The 19,880-nt window shown below is 41.0% G+C and overlaps 1 protein-coding gene across 3 annotated transcripts in view; it reads right to left on the bottom strand.

Annotated features, from left to right (window-relative positions):
• The window catches only part of dock4b (dedicator of cytokinesis 4b), a 97,320-nt gene that overhangs the window by 20,977 nt on the left and 56,463 nt on the right, over positions 1 to 19,880 (bottom strand). For all 3 annotated transcript variants that reach the window (XM_028433130.1, XM_028433145.1, XM_028433137.1), the window contains exons 17-40: positions 18,885 to 19,038; positions 17,884 to 17,981; positions 17,718 to 17,801; positions 17,025 to 17,125; positions 16,159 to 16,240; positions 15,094 to 15,264; positions 13,274 to 13,466; positions 12,714 to 12,850; positions 10,969 to 11,103; positions 10,405 to 10,503; positions 9,099 to 9,193; positions 8,499 to 8,574; positions 7,932 to 8,032; positions 7,755 to 7,813; positions 6,996 to 7,144; positions 6,742 to 6,827; positions 5,265 to 5,360; positions 5,119 to 5,179; positions 3,899 to 3,992; positions 3,636 to 3,784; positions 2,553 to 2,639; positions 2,364 to 2,468; positions 1,957 to 2,098; positions 835 to 1,001 (exon numbers count right to left, since the gene is read on the bottom strand). In XM_028433130.1, the coding sequence (XP_028288931.1) occupies positions 835 to 1,001; positions 1,957 to 2,098; positions 2,364 to 2,468; positions 2,553 to 2,639; positions 3,636 to 3,784; positions 3,899 to 3,992; positions 5,119 to 5,179; positions 5,265 to 5,360; positions 6,742 to 6,827; positions 6,996 to 7,144; positions 7,755 to 7,813; positions 7,932 to 8,032; positions 8,499 to 8,574; positions 9,099 to 9,193; positions 10,405 to 10,503; positions 10,969 to 11,103; positions 12,714 to 12,850; positions 13,274 to 13,466; positions 15,094 to 15,264; positions 16,159 to 16,240; positions 17,025 to 17,125; positions 17,718 to 17,801; positions 17,884 to 17,981; positions 18,885 to 19,038 (2,721 nt within the window). The remainder of the gene's footprint in view (positions 1 to 834; positions 1,002 to 1,956; positions 2,099 to 2,363; positions 2,469 to 2,552; positions 2,640 to 3,635; positions 3,785 to 3,898; positions 3,993 to 5,118; positions 5,180 to 5,264; positions 5,361 to 6,741; positions 6,828 to 6,995; positions 7,145 to 7,754; positions 7,814 to 7,931; positions 8,033 to 8,498; positions 8,575 to 9,098; positions 9,194 to 10,404; positions 10,504 to 10,968; positions 11,104 to 12,713; positions 12,851 to 13,273; positions 13,467 to 15,093; positions 15,265 to 16,158; positions 16,241 to 17,024; positions 17,126 to 17,717; positions 17,802 to 17,883; positions 17,982 to 18,884; positions 19,039 to 19,880) is intronic.

Genomic DNA, 19,880 nt, shown 5'->3' with positions numbered 1-19,880 from the left:
TATCATGATTAAATTTGGCCAAATAGCTTTGATGGAAGTGAGATGAGAAGATAGCACAACGGGTATGTGCATGTGTGTGTGTGTGTACTAAAACTGAATATTTATGAGGGCCTATGTGTTCTGTGTGTGTGTGGAACTGAATCAGGGAGTAAAGACTTCATTTGCGCTAAGCTGCACTCGTGACTCGTATCCAAGTTTCTGTGTATAATTACTGATACCGGAGTCATAATGAATAAAACATGCGCTGCACACGGACTAATACCTGTGCTCTGGTTCAAACTATCAGTACCTGCACACCCTGTGATGGATGAACAGGGCAGAAAAGGAAGAAAATGCAGCTGTTGCACATCAGTCTGCAGTGAGTGAATTTTAAAGGTGCCGTATTACGCTCATTTACAGGGCCATACATACATGCTTTAACGTGTTTTTTTATATAAACACTGGTCCCACATGTGTTTTTACTGTCCGTCTGAAAGGCTCCTTTAAAGCCTGTTAAGTTTTGATTGGTCAGCTGACTGACAGCCAGTGTTTTCTCAACTTATCAAGTGGATCGCAATATGCTGTGATGTGATGCATTATATTTTTAAATTAAACTACCTATTTTGAGATTATGACACCATTCTAGTACAGGCCAACACTTTGCTAGCTATTGTTTTGCTAATCAGTTAACACAAGCTTAGGCTGCCGTGCAATCAACAGATTAGAGCTATGTGAGAATTAAAAGATTTTTTTACGTGCACAAAAAAGTGATGTGTTTTGAAAAACATTTCAGAGCACAGGCCCGTCATAAGGTTAACATGAAGAGCTTTGTGTGTGATGTTCATCTGCCTGTACCTTGAACTCATTCTCCTTGTCTTTGGTGCCCTTGTGAAAGGGCCGGTCATATCTGAACCTCCAGATGTGATTAAACTTGTAGAAGCTTTTGATGTTGTCGGGCACTCCGTCTCTCTGCAGGACATCCTGACTCTCCGGGATGGGAGTTACGGCATAGATCTGCAGGTCTGAAAGCCCCCGGAAGTCAAGGAAAGCGCATGGGAGAGAGACAGGGAACAGCAAGGAAAGTTTGTTCTGTGAAGTGGCTAAAGCTGAAAGTGCATGTCTGGGGTTTACAGGATGCTTTGATGTAAACACATTACACCTCCCCTATAACATACTTTACACTCAGATCATGGATCATCATGAGACGTGCAACCTGATCGGAAGCAGCTAACACATCCTTCAAAATAGGATATACAGATGGGTGGGCAATCAAACTATTGATTGAGGTTATGTCAGAATATCACAGCAGCGTGCACATGATCGTGCATTCATTAAAAAACTGGAAATCTATCCTAGCATTTAGTGCTTTTTTCCCTCCAGTCTTTGTGCCACTATGTCACTGTCATTTCCCTTCCCTCTTGTACTCTATGTAGGCCAACAGTTGTCCCATACATTGGTGTGAATAATTAAAAAGGCCCACATATTGTATTCTCTGCATGGAAATGAAGCAAGCTTCCTGATGGGAGAGGATGATTTATGTACAATAAGGATTCAGATTTGGTTTTCTGAATATAAATACATTCAAAGTATGAGAACACGGAGTTATTATATAGTCACATGTATGACAGCCTATTAGTCATATTTAGTAATAAAGTGTAAATAGCTTTCTAACCAGCATCTTATGCAGAAGAGTGCACACACCACCACAATGTGCCTGGTGTGTGTGTGTGTGTACAGCATGCACAGTGCAGCATAAGATGCTTGTATGCCTTTGTGTGAGTGTGTCAAATATAATCATAAGTGATATGGTACTACGTGTGATAGCATTTACCTTAACAAAGGCAAGCGGTTTGTTTGTATGCAAGTGCACTGTCAGTTCTTATGCATTTCCACACGTCTGACTGCGTCTGCTCAGCATGGACTTCCACGCTTGTGTGAATGAATTTTGCATGTGCTTCCATCTATAACCAAGGATACACTGCGCGTCTGCCTGGTATATGGTCTGGTCAGGCTGGTTGACGTGCTGCATGGCGATGGCGTGAGGGAACTCGTTGAGCATCCGCTGCTGGAAAGCCTCCAGCCTCTCGTAGTCATGGCCGCGGCACACAAACTCTTTATTCTGCAGTGTGCAAAAGAGGAGGAGGAGGAGTGAGAGGAGGAGGAGGAGGAGGAGGGGAGAACAGCATAGGGTTAGCTTGACATCTAGTGGTGGCAGACTGCAACTGCAGCTCCACCAAGGACAGGGCCTGTTACATCACTAAATGGCAGTGAACAAGAGTTGCTGAATGTCACCTTACACTGGAGGAGTCTTACATAAGGGAAGTTAATTCTTTCTGCAGGTTTGTGTTACTATTGAACTTACATAAGGAGAAATATTTCATTACCCGTAAGAAGAAAGGGAACTTCTTTCCATAGAAACCCACTCTGAAGAATTCAGGTTCCAGTCTTTGCTGATCCATGATCTTGTCATACAAAGAGGCTTCCATCATCTAGGAAGGAACATGAAGGATAATCAACCAATACTGCTTGCAAAAGAGAGGATGATCACATGACCAACTTCAAGGACCCCTTACCCTCATTTTACTCAAGTTCCTGTAGTCATAGTAAGACTCATACTGGTCTGCCAGCTCTCTGCAAAGGATGATGCCGTTCTCCCAACACTGAGAACACACAAACACACTTATTATTCCCTATTATCTTCACTGAGTCCTCGCTCTGCAGTGGTGGTACTGCTACACCACTCTTTCTCCACTGGATGGCACTGGTCAGTCACAAATCTCACAACTCAAAATGCAACCGCTTCACACAGGTACACATGCAGCAGTCGCTAATTAAACGAAAAGCTTTCCTTTCCTGCTGCCTCCTAATCCCCATGCCGCAGCACTGGCAGATGGTGCGGCTCGTGAACGCGAGGGAAAATTGGACCATGAGTAACGAGGTGAGCCGTTTTAATGTTTCCGCAGAGCTGTGTTGTTCTATCAGAGACGGTGAAGCTTTTATTGTGGGGTATATAATGCCCATTTTTTCCCACATGAGACTGCGGGACAATGGCAAGATAAATGCGCTGATTCAGCTGTTTTAAATTCTTAGCTGTCAGTCTGACTTATCATCATATCTCACAATGTTTCTGTGGAACATTAAGGACTGGTATAGATCCCTGTTTTAATTACAGCCTCCAGCACTTCATCTGATTAAACTGAGGAGGTGTTGATGCCTCGAGCTGCTGTCACAGTTCATGACAGGTAGAAATTAGCAGCTTACAGCACTTTCCTGTTCAAATAAATAATGTCACACCTCTGATAAACGAGCAGGTGACTCCATCTCATCCTAGTTTGTCCTCATTTTATGAAACCATTTGTGCTTATTACGTTGAAATGTTTGTATTTATGCGTAACACACATTTATTTTTAAATGCACCATTAATAATAACAGGCAGGTACATAATAGAATATGCATGAGAAGCCAACAGGCCGCTGGGCGTTAGCGCTCTCAATAAAACCGAAGATGTTGCTGCTTCATACTGTTAAGAAGCAGCATGTCCTGCTGGTATTAAGGCTCATTTGATTCAAAAAAAAGAAATATTCATGACTCCATTAAGTCAACAAGAAAATGCAAATGCACTGAAGGGTATAAAACAGCAGTGTGTTCCAGTTCACCTTCCCCCTGTCAAAGTTCTGGATGATGGTTTGATGCAAATACTCCTTTCTTTGCCACTCGCTCTGCATGGGGTAGTTGAGGAACTCTCTGAGCGGCCTGTCCGACCACTCCAGCAGCTCGTCGTACAGCAGCAGGGTGTATGACGCCTCTGCGGCACACACACGGACAAACAGCAGTCTCAGTAACTTCTTTGATTTTCTGGGTGGATGCACACATGCAATAAAATGACGACACATAGAGGAGTGCATGTTTGGGGTCATACCTGTGTAGTTCTGTGCTTTCAAGTGCAGGTCATATAGTTTGTGAATGTAACGGATGTACATTTCCTCTTTGTTCAACTCTGTTTTGTAGAAGTTCTAAAAAAATAATAAGTTAAAAAGATGTAAAACAGTGACATATTGATCTGATATATTTCATCCAATGATTTGCAGGGACTTTTTGATCCGTCTGCCTACACACACAGGTGCTGCCGCAGATGGCTACAGTTACATAAGTGACGCCTCTACAGCACAAATTCATATTTTGATACTGTTGGCCAGAAAAAATGATGAAATATCCAATAAAATGTAGTCAGTCAGTCATAACTGTCTTCCAGAAACTCTCTTTTTCACCCTTTCACTACTGTCTTCTTGCAAACATGAAGAAGCACAACATTGATCAGGGTGTCCCTGCTGTGTGGACCTCTAGGATGTTGAATTTGATTTTTTATATACCTCCATAAATGCCTATATCTACACCATAGTAAATCATGTCTTTCTTTAGTTTTTCATGTTTGTATTTGGCAGTGTACTGATGCCAGAAATAATAAATAGCTCTGGTGTTGAAATGATAAATGATGTTGACTATAAATACATTTTATACTTTTGTGCATTTGTTGCTGTTATTAGCACGCTATGAAAGGGCTACAAGTAGATCGATTATAATAAATGGTGTAATCTGCCTTACATTAAGATGAAGCGTTTGAAAAATGATCTGTGCACTTTAAGGCTGATATGTTTGCTTGAATACAGGAGCACTTACACAAAGTCATTATTCAAAAAGCAAATATTACAAAAACAGTGAGACATTTTAGAGGAATACATTTGTTTCTTATGTTGCCGAGAGCAAGACCAGAAGCTCTATATGACACTTAAATATGCAGCTACAATTATCGTTTAGTTTCGCTTAGCTTAGCTTAGCATAACGGTTGGGAAAGTTTCATATGCTTTATTAAATATGACAAATATGAATTTTAGTAATATTTCAACATGTTTTTTAGGCTTGGACAGATTTTCTTTATGCTAAGCTAACTGTTTCCTATCTCTAGCCTCATTTTTAGTAGATTTATAATGGTAGCATCAATGGTATCAATCATCTCGCCGGAGTCAGACAATTCTTTCTATGCTATTATTTTTACATTTCAATCAACTATACATTTCTAATGAGCAGATTTAATGTAAAATAATATTCTGGGGTAACAATTATGTGGAGGAGCTGACTCACCAGTAAACTGACAGTACAGCCGATCTTTTTGCCATCCACTTCTCCCAGCTTCATACAATCCCTGTGGCAAAAACATAAAACATGAAATATATACAAATATACGTCAAAGCTCAAAGGCATGAAGCAGAATGTGCCTACTATCTCACCTGTAGTCCAACAGCCTCTCCATTAATCGAGTGACGGTGGCAATGAGAGAGATCCCGCTCTCCCTCCAGGTCTCTCTCTCGATCTTCTTCAGCAGACTGTTGGACAAATGAAGAGAGACAGAACAAGACAGAGAGATGTAAGGACCAGAAGAGACAAGGAGGTAAAACAGGAGAAAATGGGAAAAGGAACAGCAAATGGTGGAAATAACCGATAAAAAGAAAAGGAGGCGAAGCAAAGAGGAAATCAATCTCAGCCACACCAGTGTCACCTATGCTTGTTGGCCTGCCTGTGGGAGTACAAGTACAATACCCAAGGTGGCTACACAGACAAAAACTACAATCACAGATTTTTTTGCCATCTTAACTGTGTGCTTATTTTGTTGTTTTTTTTTAACTGTTCCCGGTTTCCCCTCACACAGACGACACTGAGAGAACAAAGAGGAGAGCAGCTTACCTAGGGTACGGACCAAACAGAGGAATTCTACTCCAGGCGGGAAGCATAGGCGGAATAAATTAATATTAATATGATTAATATCAGCACACACTCACACAGGTTAGTAAAAGGGGTTAGTAGGAGGGAACCCAATTATATCAAAACAATAAATTATAATAAAGCAAATTAAAATGCAATTTAAACATAAAAATAGTGTCTACATCGATTATTCTTACATTATATTGCACAACAGTATATATTTAGAGCTGTTATATTCACATAAAAAGAGGGAAAAGAATGATCGACTATGAAAAGATACTATGATTCACATTGATGTGAGACTTAGAGCATGTATGTGAATCAGAAAAATGACTTCCTGTAATGTGATCATGTGTGGGTTTTTTTTTTTTTTGGACATACATATTCAAATTTTATTAGTAGCCCGGAGTGAGGGGCGACAAAACTATGGTGAGGAACAGGCGCAAAGCACAAATGAAGCAGGAAACACACACACAGACAAACATAATAGTGAAGCACGCAGGAACACAAAGCTGCAAACACAAGGACAGAATGAACAGAAATGAGGATGAAAAGTGACTACTTACCTCCTATCAATCTACTTGATACAATCAATTTCAAGTAGAATCATTTTAAAACAAAAAAACAAAATTTGATGCTATCAGTTTCAACAGCCACTTTACTTATTAGCTCCCTGCCCTAAAACCAACCTCCCTGGTTTTCATTGAGGCCATAATGCTGTTATCTGCGCTCTGTGGTTTGCAGGGTGAAAAGTTAAATACTTAGACACAACCACTCGCAGACAAAGCAGCCATTTAGCGAGGCAAACGACCTGCAGCCCACGCAGGCATTTACCTGACGAGGCCCTGCGTGGGTCTCATCGTTTAAGTCATTAGACTCAATAAACAGCTTTTTCTGTCCTGTTTACATAATTTCACGAAGGTGATTTTACTTTACTGGTGACCTTTTCATCCAGGCTACATGCCTCTCACCTCCCTGTTTCCTTGACTCTGACATTAAACTCACATGCTGTTGAAGAGCTCTCTGTACGTCTCATCTCCTTTGCCCTCTGACATCAGGCTGTCCAGCTTGTCAATCAGCTTGGCCTCCACCTGTAAGTTGAAACAAAGAATTTAATGTTTGTTATTGTACTTCCATAATTAACAACTAAAAGTTAGTGCTAGTGCAGACATGTAACACTCAGGCGCCATTGATTTGTGATTTGTGCCTGTGCCTTTTCTGAATCATGTGAGTGAGTCTCTTTCTAAAGGAGAGCATACCTGTTTGAAATTACCACTGCGTCTCTGCTCCCAATCCATCATGTCATGGAAGATAGGGATCATGACATTCCTCAGATCAGGCTGAGGTACCAGCGTCACCTCCAGGAATGGCCCAATCATCGCCGGGATGAAGTTCAACTTATGTTCCCCTGGAGGGGAAACACAGGTAGACCACGGAGATCATTTTTTTGGGGGGAGGAATTCACAATAAAAGCTCAGAGTGCTCCACACAAAGTTCTCTTAATTTAGCTAAAGTGCAGTGCAATTAGAGTAACATGAAATAAATATTCACAGAATGCCTATTTGAATCCATTACTGTATGTTAGATGTCACTATTCATCTTAACATCAAATGAAACACAATGACTTTAAAGTACACTTCAAATTGTGCGTGAACACACCTGAACACAGTGGGCATTGTTATTAAATCACACAGATCCATCATGACGGAGAACAAAGGCATTCATATAAAACACACTGTGGCATTCATCTGGTTGCCATGGTGACAAGTACATTTTTAGTAAGAAGAAAAAGGTTTTTTTTTTTTCGATCCATCAGCTGAGTTACAAAGAAATGCTAGAGGTTATTTGTCTTCACTTTCTCTGACGGATCAGACCAACTTCAGGAACTTTTACATCTTAACAGCAGTACACACAATCTACATTAAAAGTCATATTTTGTAGAAATTGTGGAGGATTGTGAGGATTACTGTGAGGTATAAGGAGTACCGAAACAGTCTGGATGAAGCTCGTCATCTTACCTAAATTCTGCCACATGCTGAAGATCTCACACCCCATCATCACCCTCATGTCTCCGTACCTGCATGACAAAAATGGTCAGAGATACTAGAGATACAGACACTGTGAACACTGCACAGAACCGCGTGTTGAGATGTCATTCAGAGTGTACACTATGCTTGTTGACCACCACTGCTTACTTTTCTAGTATCTTCTTCCTCTTGGAGGGGGAGAAGGACTCCAGCTGAAGGCATGGCTGGTTGATAAATATTACAGACAGATAGAAATACGAGTCCCACACCTGAAAAATCACAGAAAAAACAAAACAAGGAGTGACAAAGCTGCACAAAAAACATCATTTTTCATCTTTTGCATACGTTTTGTTCTATGAATAATATCAGCTGATTGGCACTCTTTAAACATTTGCGTAGGAACACATTTAAGGAGTTAATATTGAAACAAAGAACAGGAAAAGTGGATATTTAAAGCAGAAAAGCCTCATTTAAATTGAGTTAATCTGCATTTTTATTGCTGTTCTATAGCTCTCAGCTCATTTTATAGTCTGCCTCAGGGTTTTTATTACTCTTTTTAATGTCTGTGTCCATACGCTGGCTTTTATTTTGAAAAGTCTGCAGTAGAAAAATAAATAAATTAACATTTAAATGTGCATTTTTGCCTTCATGTCAGCGGTGAACTAATGCTGCACCCTTTTGGGCTGTTTTGAACCACTTTGAAGAGCCGCAGCGCCGCTCAGATCGTCAACCTACCTTGTAGTCGAACTTGTCATTGAGGAAGTTTTTCCGCAGAGCGTCAGAAAGGTAGAGGACAGTTGTGATGATGACACTGAAAGGAACAAAGAAAAGAGGCAGAAAGGAAAGAAGGTTACTGTGTCACCTTGGAGCATCACCGTGCATTACCTAGAGTCAATTCTGTAGATACATTTGCAATCACACTGCATATTAGTGGAGGACAAATAAGACAATATGCAAAAGTGTTAACTTGGAATGACCTGAGGTTTTAGGTTTTATGAATTCAAAACAGACACAGATGTTTTTTTATGTTTCACTTTAAATACATGAATGTGGATAAAAGCATCACTTTATCTATCATCATCTGATAGTGACCTTCACAGAGGCACTTTATCAGTCTTGGATTCATGTTTTAATGAGATCACTACACAGAAACCCCTTATCCTTTTAGACATTATGATATGAATTTTACATGGCCTTTTCCTCCACTTTTCTCCAGTTAACGCTGCTACAAGCAATAAAAAAATGTCAAAGCTGATATCTATATTTACATGTGTGGACTTAATGCACAATATTTGCATATTATTTATCTAGGCAAGGACCTCTGGGTGTTCTTACTTGTTTGTGACCAATCGCATGACGGTCCAGTCTTTAGGAAACATTTCTGGTCGGATGAGGATCCTGAAGACGGTAAAGATATGAAGAAGAAAGTCCTGCAATAAAAAACAACATGTTATCAGTGGAAACAGAGGCATAACAGAGGTATATATGTATAGTTAGGTGAGGCATTGATGGCTCATTTGTGATGTTAAACTATTAAAATGCTCACTGTGTGAAGACCAGACAGGAAGATAATGTAAGAGAGTTTTACACTGACAGGAAGTTAAGAAGGCAACATTTCAAACATGTTAGTTGTGTAAACAGAACAAGCCTTTAAGTGCACTTGAAAGTTCGTTTGAAAGACACTTTTTGGCAGATAGGTGTGTGGTGGATGGATGGACGGATGGATGGATACATAGGTAGAAATTGATTACAGTGATGGAGACACATAACACATACAGATGCCACACATCTGTAGTAAATCCTGACAAATACTACCTACAAAAAATTCTGATGTTATGGCCTTATGGCCAGCAGCTGTATTTCTTCTTGTGCTGCCTCTCCTCCCTCCTCTTCTGCTCTTTCTCTCGCTGCCCCAGTACACCTATGGAGTGTGGCTCATTTGCGCCAATCTGTGAGCGCCACAGGATGAGGCTGCTGGACCTTGGGTGATGGCTAAATGTTGGTGCCGTCCATCTGGTTGTCAGTCTAGTCTCGCTTCTTGCCCTGTTAAGCTTGTGCAGGCAGTTCGAGTCCGACGAGGGCTTCATTTTTTTTGTTTTGTTTTGGCGAGTGCTAATTGTAGAGTTTGGCCTTGTATTTTGTTAATTTAATTTTGTTTTGTTTTGTAACCTGTCAGAAAGCTGAGGAGCTGTGCTGGTTAAGGTGCTCCTATTCTTGTCTGCGTTTATTCCCTTTCTGCACCGGTGTTAATTTTGGCCCAGTAGTTTTCCTTTGTTCTTTACAATCCAGGACAGCATGCTCAGTATTTGTTCATTTTTATTTCTTTTCATTCATTGATTAAATAACTCACTCTAACCTATTTCCATCTGTTTGTGTTACTTCCCTTTTCCCTAGCTGAGCCAGGTCTTAACATATGGTACAAGAAGAAAAATTGTATTTAGGTCTATGAAAAATATATCAGTCAGTCTGTGGTCTCACATATTCTATATAAACTGCCAGGACGCATTACATATACAATATGAAATGATGTGTACGTTTACATCAGATATGTCTACATTGACGTGATGCAAACTAAACAGCTGTTGTGAACACAGACAAACAGATATGAAGAGAGACAGGGAGACGGATGCGCCGGACTTACCCTCAGGTCGTCTTTGCTGCTGAACGCCTGCAGCAGCTGCTGGTAGTGTCTGTCACTCATCTGTCGCAGGAGTGCCAACAAACATGCCACAAACTCTCCCTGATGGGACAGCATATAACCAGACAGGAAGAAAGAGAGAGTAGTTCAGGGGTGCACTATCATCAGAGGAAATGCTGGGTAGGCACTGTTTATTAAATCTACAGCATGCTGCCCTTTATTAACCTTTAATAAGACGTGCAGGAACATTAGCAGAACTCTGTTTACAAGTGCCAAAACCTTTCACTGCACCCCTCCTTTAGCCTCCATCATCACACAATAATGACGATGATCTCGTTATTATCCACCTCTCCGTTCCCCTTTGTGCTGCATTGCATTATAAATCTTAATTATTGCCTTTAATATTAATAACGTTGGCAGAATTATAGACACCACGGCACTGAGTCAATTTAAAAAATTCTAATTACTCTTGTACATTTAGTTAAGTCCCAAAACAATTTGCAGTGGTAGGCACACACACACACACACACACACACACACACACACACACACAGGCTGTCAACATACAGTGACATCCTGGAACTGTAGTCTCATGGCAGGTCCAGCAGGCTGGGGCCGGTTGCTGATTTCCAGGATGGTTCTCAGTAAAACTCCCAGCAGACTTTCCACAATTAGCTCCACTTCCTCAGACACCACAGGCTCCTACAGGAGGAAGAAAACACACAAAATGAACTGCAGGTGACAGAAACGCCTCACTTTCAGAGTTTAAAGGCACAATTACTCAGCTAAAAATGTCCTTAAAAATATAAACGCTTACATATTAAAGTTACAGGAAAGATCTTTCCTGACTAATTTACATAGTTTTTTTGCTAACCCCACCTTGAACCATTGACGTCATTCTGCCTCAGAGCCAAAGTCTGCATCCGCTACCTTGTAATTTTATGTTCATCACAGTTTTAATGAGTCCTGAACCGCTAACTAAAGGGACTTCTTTAATAAGAAGTTTCAAGGCTGTGTGGAACATTTTAAAACTATAAAAGTTCACACAAAAAGAAGAGAGTGGAAAAAATAAAAGAATACAAAGGAGACAGTTTAAAGTTTTAAAGCAACTGAAAGCGAAAGGCAAATAAACCGTGTGTGTGTGTGTGTGTGTGCATCTCCCTGCAGACCCTGACAAGACAGACAGGTCTTGGACAGAGTGATAATGAGAAGGATCCTCACTGGCACATTGGCTGCAACTGCTGTCACTTCCCTTTAGATATGGTGCCAGTCTGTGTGTGTGTCCTACTGGGCGCCTTTACCTCTATCTGCCCCTCTGGCGCTAAACACTTGAAGCCAAGCAGCCTGAGCTGCTACACACACACACACACGCACACGCACACCGGCACACACCTCAAAGTAACTGCCACCTCTACAATGCCCATTTCTAAATTGATGGGTCTCATTACTGAACTGCACAGCAGCCAATGTCCTTGTTACCAAGACTAATTGACCATATACACACAACAAAGCAATCTGCTCTCGCAATGTATTGGCTTGAAAACTGCTGTAAGACTAATTCCAGTAGCTTTGACTTGCTTGAAGTTTTCCCTGTTATAATGGTGGTAATCCTCATGCACAGTCTTACAAATGAGAGCAGGGGATTTATTGCAATTGCACAGGATGCTTTGGTAAAAATCATTTTTTAAATATAAAGTACTTTTGTGTAACAATATTCCTGATTTTGAGATATACTCCTTTTACCACTGCACTGACATGTATAGTTTGGCATTTTGAGCACCAGTTGTGTTTGTTTTTTTGTGTAAAAAAAAGAAAAATAATCCAAGTTTTGCATCTCTATTTTATACAATAAGAAGCTGCTGAGTCTTCAGAAACATGTTCAGACACTTATTTGATATCTTCCGCTGATGTTTGTTGTTTATGAGCTGCTTTCTGACCCACACGTTTCATCTTCTTGAATGGTTTTTGTTTAGATTGCCTGAAATGATGCCTTACAACATGTTTATGCATTTCTCATGACACAAAATATGTCAGTAAGTACATTCTTTTCAGCTTTTAAATGAGGCAAAATCACATCCTGCTGAGAAGGTTACATTACAAGGAAAGAGTTTTGTAGATGAGGTAAGTCTGCTCTATGTGAGTGATACCATGGTGATGCTTACATCTGGGTTGACAAGAAATACCTGTTGGGTTGTTGTTTATAGTCTGGCTCTCCAATAAAATAAAACGTCTGTACAAAAATATGTCTGTTTCTCTTGCTTAATTATGCAAATAAACCCAAACAGTTTGGAAAATGTGGCTCTGTCACTCACCGTGGTGCCATTTTCCTCCTTCGTAATGAGGGACAGCATGCTGGTAAGGATGCGAGCACACATCACCAGGTCTCTCTGCTCCTGCATGTGGGCCTGGAGGACTCGCAGGACCACCGGCAGCAGGATGCAGCGTGATTCTGCAACATGTCACAGACAGCAGCAAACAGCAGAAAAAGAAACAATAGGTGTTATAAAAATGACAACAAGAGGAGGAAAAAACTCATTATTGTTGTGTGGGATTGTCCCAAATTGTTGTGTATCATTAATGTGATTTGCATGAGTGGCGTTTTTATTGCTACATGTAGCCTTTGGGAGTATGCTGCAAAGAAAACACTGAGACAGTAATTTGCTTCAGTGAAAAGCCTTTATTGAGGACAATTTGATGACATGGATGGGTTCAGTGTGGGGTAACAATTAGCCAAGGTGTGTCCTCAAAAGGCTGCAGCACAGGGGCGCACAGCTGATCAGTATAAGAGCTAATAGGCAAACATGCCGATCATTTTCTGTTTGGTTCCCTCTGTGTTTGTTTGTTGCGTCTGTTTGTATGAACAGATCTTTACCTGGGTTAATGTACAGCTGGCTCTCCACAGTCTTGGCGATGCACTGCAGTTTGACGGCCTCCAGGGGGCACTCGGCGTGGACTGTGGTGGGCAGGCTGCTCAGCGTCTCCCTGATGAACCCGGCCACCTCACGGACCGTGAAGATCTTCAACAACTCGCCATAAACGGCGGGAAATGCTCGCAGAAACACCGCCTGTGCAGGAAGGAGGAGATGTTCCATCACATGGGGGGAAATCAAAAAGTCACCGTTCATCATTACTACATTCAAAGCTGCACATTAAGACTGTAAAGAGCATTTGAGGAAGTGAATATGCATGAATATTTTATATTGTAAATGGTGTTTACTCTCTACATTCAATACAATTCTTACAGAATATGAGCTCCATACTGATGCCTGTAAAGTGAAATGGGGAAAGCACAAGAGACAGCACCTCTGTTGTGTAACCATAACACTCCTCATACATCCGCCTTCATGGCGAGCTCTGCTGTTGAGAAAACATCAACGATGCGTCCTCCTGTATTACCACCCTAAACTGGATTTGGCTGACAGACAGGGATTATGTAGATTAAACTGATTTTTTTGCTTGTATGTAAGCTTGCTGTCAGCTGCTCTTTCTTCAAGAATCTGAAAAGATGAAGATTAAATCTCTTCTTTTCCAGGAAATCCTGGAAGAAAATCGAAGCTTTCTGTCAGTTTCTCCTAAGAAACAACCTGTGTAGATGATGCAACAAAGAGTTAAACAAGGATGATTACTTAAGAAATTTTGGTAATAAATGCTTATTGAGAAATTCTCCTTATTTGAATACTTACACCATGCATCAGGCCTGGGTTATTTAATCTATATTAATGCTTAAATTAACACATGACAAAGAAGTGGCTGCTTTGATTGACAGGTTGGTGCTGTCACAAGTCTCTAACTGTCTGCCTCAGCTCTGTACTTGTGGCTTAGCCCAGATGACAACATGTATCTCTGACTTTAAAATATCGAATCTTATTTTTTGAATTTATTGCAAAACTTTCCCATCTCCCGCAGGGCAGAGTGGATACTACTTTACTGGAGGGTACAGTCCAAATATTGTTCATCCACACAGAAATTCCTGCCTGTCCTGTTTACTGTGCGTCAAGTGTGTGTGTGCCACATATTACAGATTAACTGGGATTAGCCGTAGCCTGACCTGCTTCCTCAGCTATTGTTGTGTGTCGAGAATACAGATTAGTCCAGATCAGAAGTCAGCAGAGGGAGGAAACAGCTGTTCAGGCTGCACAGACAGGACACACCTGGAATATCCACTGTTAGCTGCCTCAAAGTGAGAAGATTTAGCAAAACGATTGCTGGCTTTGATCAATGTAATTGCTCTAATTGTTGAAATTAGCTGTAAAACACTGAAAAAGTGAGCACAACACAAAAAGCTCTCACACACACACACACACACACAGGGAGAAGTGCAGGTATTTACCGACAACCACACACGCATCTGTTTGTGGTGTGTAATTGAGATTATCTTTGGCATCTTTAGCTTGTTTGTTTTGGTTTGATCTGAAATCAGTGAAGGCGGCTGCCCTGCTGTGCAGACCTCCCACCGGAGAAGAAAAGGAAGAGCTGCCACAGAAAATTCCTATTCCGACTCCAGACCCTCTGGCAGTGTGAAATTCAATTACAGCCCATTTCTCACCTATCACAGCTGCATTAACAGAAGTCCTCCAGACAGAAAACAAGACGTGGTGCACAAGAACGGACAGGCGTGAATATAGAAATATATGAACACAGTTACGATTTTAAGATGTGTTCATGCATGTAATACCACACACACACACACACCTGTGTTTGTGCGACGGGACTGGGGGCTTTGTTTTCCAGGGAGAGGAAGAAGCGGATGGACATGAACAGCTCGTGGATGCAGACTCGGAACTCCTCCTCGTTCTGGCCTCCGGTGGCCAAAGAGAAGAGCCGGCGGGATTGGATGATGTACTTGAAGATGTACTCGCTGGCCTGGAGGACACAAGGAACAATGGTGTGTCATTTGTCGGGTAATGAAAAAGCAAGTCTGGCTTCCCCTCCAGTGGTGCAATGAACAATGTAATATTTGCCCTGGTGCATTTTTGGGAAAGGTTGTGGGACTGATTAAATTACAACACTTAATCAGGAAAAGGCAAAACATTGGCATGTTCTTGTTTCTGAAATGTGATCATTTGCAGCTGTTTATTCGATAATTTCGTGAACAGAATACTGTTGAGAGAAGGGATCTGAAGAAGAAGAGCGACTGAGCCTCTCTGAGATGATGTTTTTTATTATGTTACAGACAATATAAATCAAAAAATGTGAAATTATAGCTCAGCTCAAAGGATCACTCAGGGTTTTTGTGGTTTCTGTCATCAAAAGTTTTAAATATTTGATTGTCTATAACTCACAGGCAGCGCTTTGTGTTACCTTTTTACAACAAAGAGAGCTATCCTCACATTTCATTTACAATTAAATCTGAAAAGGACCCCTGCAGACATATTTATTATTTACAGCATGACAGGCTTAACATTTACTTGTGGCGCAGAAGCGATCTGTGAAAAGCCACAGTTCAAAAGCAGCAATGTGCCTCTCTGACAGTACATCTGCATGAGTCATTAGAATAATGTGATGAGGATTCCCGACACCAGGGGCACTGTGTCTCTGCTGATTAAAACTGCATGCAGCGTAATAGACAGAGGAGGAGAGTAACGAATGGTGGCACCCTGTATCCACTGCTGATGGGGATATAAATTAGCGGTTTGTTTGTTTATATATCCACATCCTGTGTGTGTGTTTGTGTGTGTGTGTGTGTAGTGACAGCTGCACGCAGGAATATAGAGTGTGAACACATTACTCTGGCTGCCTTTCTACATGGCGCCTCACCTTCAGCACCTGCTGTATGTGATCCTGATGCTCTGCATCAACAATGCGGTCCACGTACCACTTCAGGACTTTGATCAGGTCCCTGGAGATGACACACACACACACACACACACACACACACACACACAGACAGTCAGTATCACCATTTACCTTTAGCTACATTGCTGCTCTCGCTGGATTTGGAAAAATAGATGAGGCAATTCTGTCTTTTAATATGCAACACTCCATCTCACAATGATTAAACCCATTCGAAATAACATTATTTCAGCAATACAGCTGATTTTAATCCTATTTTTGTCATTCTAATTCCAATACAGACTCAATTCTGGATTTCAAAAGAATTCATCTTCATTCAACAGCACAGACACTGAGAGGATTTTATCCTAATTAGGATGGGATGACACCTTAAGAACTTAAGATAGTTATTTAAAAAAAGAATCATATGCACACTCAGTTCATTAACTAAGATGTGACACTCCTAATGAAAAAATATCATAGGTAAAAGAGTGTAAGGCAGGTCGATGTAGCAGCTGTGTGCACGTGAAGGCAGCTCCAGTATCTTAGCATGTACAGAGAGTGTGAAGAAGAAGGCCGCCGGTGAGAACAGCAGGATGCGAATATGTGTGTCTGTGTGCACGCTGATAGGAGGAGAAGCTAGAAGGCAAAATAAAGCCCAGTTTCATGATTCACTTTTCATCAGCCAGGGGGCACCATAAGCATTTTATTCACCCGTCCTACTCACAGCACAGGGCTGCTTCTCATCCTGCCTGAACATGTGACGTGTAATTAAAATACAATGTGGCTGCAGTGTTGTGTGCTCAAGGCGCTGCTGTGGACTAAGAAGTGATGGTGGACACGTCATATACCTGTAGGACAGGGCTCCGGCAAAGTGGCTCTCAATGTAGGTGTCCATGACGGGTTTGAAATGCTGGAATTTGCTGTCCTGGAGGAGGTTGATGATGTGGACCTAGAAAAAAAAACAGGAAGAACATTTTCCATGTGCACTTTAATTAGAGACTTTTGTGGCATTACCACATATAATTAAAATGAAGGCAATGCTTTGTTCTAACCTGAACTATAAAAGGTACATGAATGGAAGTGATTTATCTAAAAATAGTCAAAAATAAAGCAAAAAACAAGCTAAAACCACAGAGACAGTGGTGTCCTATATTACTTCAAGTTTCCCATGTGGACCACTTGTTGTACAATAAATCAAATCTGTCCAAAAAACAGAAGATAAGTCCACTCTTGATCTCCAAACCACAAAAAGCAAACTTGATGACTGCAGCAGCTCACTAGACCTTTTCATCATTGATAACACCACACTGAGAGGAAAAACTGTCTTCATGTATCAGTGAGAGACTGATGTAGGGAGAGAGATCGATCTCTGGCCTCACCCTATCAGCTCAGTGCTGCATGACCGGGATGAGATTGGTTTAGCAGTCTCTGAAGCGTTACATCACTAGATCTTTCTCCAGCAGTCTGTGTTTCTGTTTGATTCAAACACTATCTAGATGTTACCTCACATTCGATTGGACCATTCCAAAAAATAAACTTACCAGTGAATCAAACACCTTGAGCCCATATCTCTGCGAGCTTTCGTCCAAAATCCCAAATAGAGTGTCCAGGGTGTCCTGTAGAAACTGGTGCAGAAGAGCCAAATAAACAATACAAACAGAAACACTCTGAATGTGTAAATAAAAGAGGATGTGAACGCAGGCTTACTTTGACGATCTCCGAGCCGTCGATCTCCTTCAGCTTAGAGAGGCTGTCGTTGATCCTTTCGGGGTGGGCTCGCCACTTCAACAGGTCCAGCATGTCACCTGGGTAAAAGACAAAAAGAGAGGGAGAGCAGACAGCCATAGTGAAATAAAGTGACAAGTAGAAGCGATAGAGACGCATCTCTTACTTGTTTGTGAACAAGTATAAGAGCAATATGCACCTCGGATCACAAAGCATCATCACACCCTTCAATTACAGCCTCCACTGGATCCAAACAAATGATGACATTTTCAAGTGCAGCAGGGATAAAGGAGATAAAAAGTCATTTTCCTGAGCCGGGGGGTCCCCAGACATACGCATGAATAAAACATAAGCCTCCAGAAGAAATTCTTTTAGTGGTCTCTCTGGATTGTGTTTAAGCTAACGTGCGTTTTTCTGCAACATTATGAGTGAATTTGTGTCATATATATATATATATATATATATTTTTTTTTTTTCTTCCATCAGTGGGCAATATTTCTACAATTGAAGAACAAATGAGAAAAAAAATAAATAAAAATTCACAGAGTAAGCTCTGATTTGATTCAATTCTCACCATTTGTTCACACTAGTATGACTATTTCACTTGCACTTAACTAGTCTCCGGCTCAGAGTTATTACCTCAACCATATGGTGATTTATTTTATGATTTTCTTTTGCCTGGTTACAAACTTTGGGCAATGTGTGCTACTTACTGAACTGTGAAGGCACATAGGCCTAGACAGAGAAGGACTGGAGTCCAATTAAAAATGTTTACAAGTGCAGCAGCCAAAACTATGGAAGCCGACTGAGGCCAAAAATGTGTGAAGTTTGACTTTTTTTTCAAACTGTTGAGAGTAGACAGAATGTTTTCTTTAAGATAATATTGAGTTAGAAGTTGGAATTCTGAATTAAAAAGGAAAAAAAACAAACCACCTCACTGGGCATGTGGCCCCAAAAATGTCAAAATGTGCAGCCTACTTTACCGTTTTGTGTGAGCTTGGTGGAGCAGAGGAAACTGGTGATCCAGAAAGACTCCTTGGTGCCTTTCAGCGTCTGATTGTTGGACGGCAGGTTGGCCTTGGAGAATGGCAGCTTCAGGTATCGCGAGCAGTCGGCCAAGCTGGTGTTTTCCTCACACTGAGACAAAAACAAAGGCACATTTTGTAAACTGGCACAGTGTCTGTGTGTTTTTTCAGTTTAAATGCCATTTTGTCAAAGCATTTCATAGCATCAGTATGACCGAATAGAAAAAGAAAATATACATGCATCTACATAATCAAGACTTTGTTTATTAATATCCTTGGACAAATATACATCCTGATGGCATGATCAGACTGATGATTAGATTGTATGTCGGGGATTTAATGTGCAGCTTTAATACACAGCTGAGGCTGTTTGAGCTCCAAAGCTACCACACAGTTTGGACTGATTCTTCTGTGTCTATTTTGGGTCCGACGAGAAAACTAGGCCATGACAGTTTCATTGAGCTTTTCAGCAACTTCCATCTGGCCGTAGAATGGGCCTTTACCCCCTCAACGGTGGGAACACAGAGGGCTAAGAAAGTAGGCCTTCAGCAGGAATAAATGAAACCTGATGACGCAACTAGCTGTTATATTGTTTTTTAGACTGCTGACATAACCACAAAATAAATATTCAGTTTTCTGGTCAGTGACAATTAAATATATATGAATGCACTCCATGCTCTTGCACAGAGTTGGAGGTTTACTGTATGAACACACCCCTCCCCGCCTGCAGCTGAGTAAAAGCATGAACTCTGCAATTATTCTGAATTACACCCAAGAGAGCCTGGCAGTAGCTTTTAACTAAGGATACTGGTCATTCTATTTGCTTTTTAGTCTTTTGATGTGTCAAACCCTAAATGTGTGCAAAGACTGAACCGAGCCTTTTAAAGTGTGCAAAACTGATGCAAAGCTAAATAAAGAGACACAACAGCATGCACAAGCAAGCAGACATACATT

The sequence above is a fragment of the Parambassis ranga genome, chromosome 2 (genome assembly GCF_900634625.1).
Source record: "Parambassis ranga chromosome 2, fParRan2.1, whole genome shotgun sequence".
Classification (NCBI taxonomy): Eukaryota; Metazoa; Chordata; class Actinopteri; family Ambassidae; genus Parambassis; species Parambassis ranga.
Note: the sequence above shows the minus strand (reverse complement) of the source record. Positions and strands in the feature narration are given on the sequence as shown.